Here is a 4,818-nt window from a genome sequence, read left to right on the forward strand (position 1 = left end):
TGATTCTGTCATTTACACACGATGATTGTCTTCTGGGAGTCAAAACAAATCTAACCAATGCTGACTGCCTTTGACAACCAAAATTAAATAGTTATACAGGAACTTGGGAATACAGACTATTATAGGAATATCCAAGTTTTAATGCCCAGGTTCAGCATATTTATTATGCATCAGCATATTTCTGTATTGAAATCGGTATTCATAAAACACTGTAGCAATGCCAGAGTAAAGTGCATTTGCCAAAATCTTGACTCAATTTTGTTTAGAAGGACATTTACTCTTAAATATCGTGTGCTGTAAGCAGGAAACACCAGGTAGCATACCTACATGAGTCACATTTTAAAATGCCAGGACCAGTCTGGTATATAATGATCCCCAAAGGCAGCATACCAGAGGACTGTTACTTTCAAGAGTAATGACACTGTTTTACAAACTGACTGTATTTCTCTGAAGATCCCCCCTGGAAGATAAAGTCATTGCCATTACAAAAGAAAAGCTGCCAAACAACTTCTGTGAGTTCTCAGCAGGGTGCTACCGAAATTCTGTCCTGCTTGAATAAATTTCTGCACTTCACCTTTTTAAAATGCCTTCTCTCTGAGTATCAAAAACCAGCAGATCGATAGATTAGACTCTAGGCCCTTGCTCAGTATTAGAAATATTGAAGTGGAAAGTGGTTAAATTGCACCTAAGTGACAATTTATTATGGCCTATGCTGACTGGCTTATTGTAGAAACTGTAACTCCACAAAAACTGGAACCCGCAAACAGTTTTTGGATGAGCAATGTGTAACAGTGCCTTCTGTTTCTTTCCACAGAAGATTTGAAGATAGTTAGTTGTTCTGTTTTGTTTGTTTTGTATTTAGCCAAAAGCGTGGGTTTGGGGTTTTTTAGGAAGAGTGAGAAAAAAACCCGATAGAATCTATGACTTTGAGCATTGTGTAAAGTAAGCTTGTTTATTAGATGCCCTATAAAAAGTTATTTATGGGCTTGCTATTGCAAGCATTTGTAAAGGAGCCTCTAGGCTCTCAGAGGACAAAACCGGTGATCTGAGGCAATCAGAATTCAAATAAAATCAGAATTTTAAGAAAGCCTTGTTGATTCTTGAGTGCAAGCACTATATGTTATCAACCCTGAATGTAAGCAAGCCTAGAGAAGAGAAACAGCTGCTGAAAAAGCAATTCTGTAGTCATTGGTTCTGCATTGCAATTATTTGGTGGGTTTTTTTATATGTATATCTTCTGATTTATTAATTGAATTACTGAACTCAGTGGTCACCTCTAGGACAAAGCCCCTGAAGCTGAGAGAAGTTGGGTCATTGAACTCAGTGAATTCAAGACTTCTCTTTCTTAGTGTCCACCTGGGTGGAGCTGAAGAAGTTTTCCCTGGCACGGTCCCCGTCGAGTTGATTGGGATGATAGAATGAGTATAAAGAAGCTGAGATTCGGTGACTTAGAGCTCCTCAGGACTCAGGAATTCCCTAGTGTTTCTGTTTTCACTGCAAAAGGAGACTCAAAGTTTGGCAGCTTGGCATGGTCCGGGAGACCGCGAGGCGCTGGGGCTGTGTTGGAAGTCCTGCCCGAGCCTTCCTGCCCCCTGGCTCGGCCTCTCCTCCCCCGTGCCGGGACAGGGTGCGGGGGCCCCCCTTCGCCCACCTCCCTCGGGCTGCCCCGGGCGCTACTTGCCATGGACACGCGGCGTCCCATATTGGCGGCGGGCGGCGGGCTGGGCGCGCCCTCCTCGCGGCGCTTCCCCTCAGAGCCGGACACGGACCCGGAGCCGGGGCCGGAGCCGCCGCGGGACGCGGTGCCCTCGCTGTCGCTGCCCGCCCGGCTCCCGGTGAGGACGCGGGAGAGGAAGCTGGACTTGCGCGTGCCTGGGCAGTGCCCGCTGTCCGGGGAGTCGCCGCGCTCCTCATCCAGATCGCGGCAGGCGCTCACCCGGCTGTGCCTGCGGGGCGCCCGGCGGGCGGCGGCCGGCGCCCCCGCCGCCCCTGCCCCGCCGCCCGGCGCGGCGGCCCGCGGCGCCTCCTCGCTGCTGGAGGAGGGCTGGTGCTGTCCGTGGTGCCGGCGGCGGGGCGGCGGCGTTCCCCGGAGCTGCCCGCGGTGCTGCCGGGCCGGCGGCGGGCCGGGGGCGCCGGGCGCGGGCGGCGGTGGCGGGAGCGGGGCGGGCGCGGGGCGCGGCGGGGCCGCGTTGCTGGCCAGGCGGGGCGGCGACGGCACCACGGAGCTCTTCTTGGAGTTGTACAGGCTGGGATCCTCCTCGGCGAGGCCTGCCGACCACTGCGGCTGCCCGCAGAGGCTCTTCTGGATCTTCTTGAAGCCCAGGTGGGCGATTTCTAGGATGTTGAGGAAGAGGGAGACAGCGGCGATGCTGTTCATGAAAACCATAAAGATGGTCTTCTCTGTGGGTCGGGACACAAAACAATCCACCGTGTTAGGGCATGGGGGCCGAGTGCATTTGTAAAGAGGGGACATGTGAAACCCATATAAAAGATACTGACCTATCATAAAGCCCACTTCGACCACCGACCGGGTCAGGATATGTAGGATATAGGTGCGCAGCAGGGACCCTCTCAGGGGTGCCTTATTCACTTTCTTCTGTTCCTCCAGCTTACGCAGTTCTCTCTCTACTCTCCTGTGTTCCTCGAGCATGGGCTCCAGGTCTTCCAGCTGAGCCCGCAGGTGGGCTTTCCTGTTCTGTCGCTCTTTCTCAAGCGCCCTTAACCTATAGAGTGCATGGCCCATGTACACTAATGATGGGGAGGAGACAAATATGATCTGTAGAACCCAGTATCTGATCAAAGAGATGGGAAAGGCTTTGTCATAACAGATGTTGTTGCAGCCAGGTTGCTCTGTGTTGCAGATGAACTCGGACTGCTCGTCGTCCCAGACATCTTCAGCAGCCACTCCCAGCACCAGCATCCGGAATATGAACAGGATTGTGAGCCAGATTTTGCCAACTATGGTGGAGTGGATGTGCACTTCTTCAAGGATGCTGCCCAACAAGTTCCAGTCCCCCATGGTCAGAAGTTCATTTCTGAAACAAACAAAAAAAAGGTATTTTCATACAGTGATGGTTTTCTTTTGGAAATCTCCCATTTAAGTTTGTTTCGTTTCATTTTGTTTTAATAATGATCTTTCATATACACTCCTTTGATAGCAAGAGAATTCTTAGAAGTTCATAATTATTTTCTACTTACTGGGTCTATAAATTAATTCTGACTTCATGATTACTGGTCAAAGATGCAAATATGAGATGACTTTAAGATTAAGAGATTCACCTGTAAGCCACACTGTTTGGAATTGCCTACAGTTTTACACTACTTTCTTCCCACTAGAAAAGAAGACTAATTTCTTTCCCAATTTGCAAATCCTCTGCCAACCACAGTTTAATTCTATACCCACTCCATTCCACATTGACTGTGGCTTTGCCATAGTGTTGCCATAATATATAATGCTCATGACTTTAATTTCTTGGATAAAGTTTTGAGAAGTATCCTATAACTGTGACAAAAAAAAAAGTTTATTTTTTTACCCCAAGGTAGTAGCATTATTAGTGCCATCCATCCAATATGTTCCCATCTATCAAGGTAACAATCCACAAGTTTCTCCCTTGGCTTCCTAAAACTACAAATCCATCGCTGATTTACACATAGCTGTATGTTTGTAGTTCTAGGATAATATAAATGAGTGCTTCTAAGATAAATACCTTTCATTTTATGCATAAAGTTTTACTGAACCACCAAGACTTTGTCTTAATTATTAATTTCAACATATAAGATAAAAAAAATCAGGGATTGCACAGTGGAGGGATATGGAGGTTTTTAGCTGTGAGTGTGCAATGATCTTTTTAACTACCTCGTTCCCAGGATCTCTTTGACTTACCAGGAAATTCATCTACATTCTGCTACCAAGCTGCTGCTTTGGAAAAACTTAGGAGCTTCAGGTAAGGTAGGGAATTTAAATGTAAGGTATTTGACTGTTTATTTGTGAATACACTGCATATTTTGTGTTGTGCCCCTGTATTTTTTTTCTGCTAATTTGGCAACAAATTATTGAAAGCATCTGGGATCATATCTACCGTAGGGTTTGCACTTAAATTTTTTATGCTACTGTACTTTCAAAAGTTCCCAAATTCCACTAAACTACAGCCTTCAGTAAAGTGCAATTTCTGAGCTTTTTTTTTTTTTTTTTTTTTTTTTTGAGTGTGGCTGGATGACATGCCCAAAATCTTACACAAATTTAAATGATATCATAGTTGGGTGATATCACCATTATCAATATGGCTTGGTTACAGTTTATGATATGATCTCAGGTAGTACAATTCTGCTTTGAGGCTGTACGTATCCATAGTGCGAGTAAAGTTTTCCAGTTGTAACCAGCATTCTCAGCATAGGCATCCTACAGATTTTATTATTACGTCTGGCAGTTATTTTTTCTCTGCAATCTGAATTTGCACAATCAACTTTCCTTTTCACGTACATAACTGCTTAAGGAAACCTAGCTAGTCAAGTAATTTCTTAGGTGCTGTGACACACACTTGGAATATTTTGTTTCCCCACTCCTTCCCTCCCATGTATATCACTGAAATAAGACACATGAGAAAAAAAGTCGGCAATAATTATTGTCACCTATTTTCCTCATCTTTAAATAACAATATCAAATCTTTCTTCTGATTTCATATGGCTTTTATTCAGAGGAGATAAATTATTGCAATGTCATTGTCTGGGTGGGTGCAAAGATGTTAATCTGTCGATTGGTTTGCTGGAAAATGTTACATCTCAAGCTAGCCATGTCGAACCTGTTTTTCCAAGCTTGGA

At 45.5% G+C, this 4,818-nt stretch overlaps 1 protein-coding gene across 1 annotated transcript; it reads right to left on the minus strand.

The window, feature by feature from the left end:
• Window positions 1-3,030, minus strand: GJA10 (gap junction protein alpha 10). The gene has a single exon (XM_064649985.1). It carries the CDS (start codon window positions 3,017-3,019, stop codon window positions 1,466-1,468), a length of 1,554 nt encoding a protein of 517 aa, XP_064506055.1. The 5' UTR covers window positions 3,020-3,030; the 3' UTR covers window positions 1-1,465.
• Between the last annotated feature and the right edge of the window lie 1,788 nt (window positions 3,031-4,818).

Source organism: Pseudopipra pipra, chromosome 3 (genome assembly GCF_036250125.1).
Source record: "Pseudopipra pipra isolate bDixPip1 chromosome 3, bDixPip1.hap1, whole genome shotgun sequence".
Taxonomy (NCBI): Eukaryota; Metazoa; Chordata; class Aves; order Passeriformes; family Pipridae; genus Pseudopipra; species Pseudopipra pipra.

Coding starts and splice junctions, on each gene's coding strand:
- GJA10 (XM_064649985.1), bottom strand. CDS start 3,019: ATGGGGGACTGGAACTTGTTGGGCAGCATCCTTGAAGAAGTGCACATC.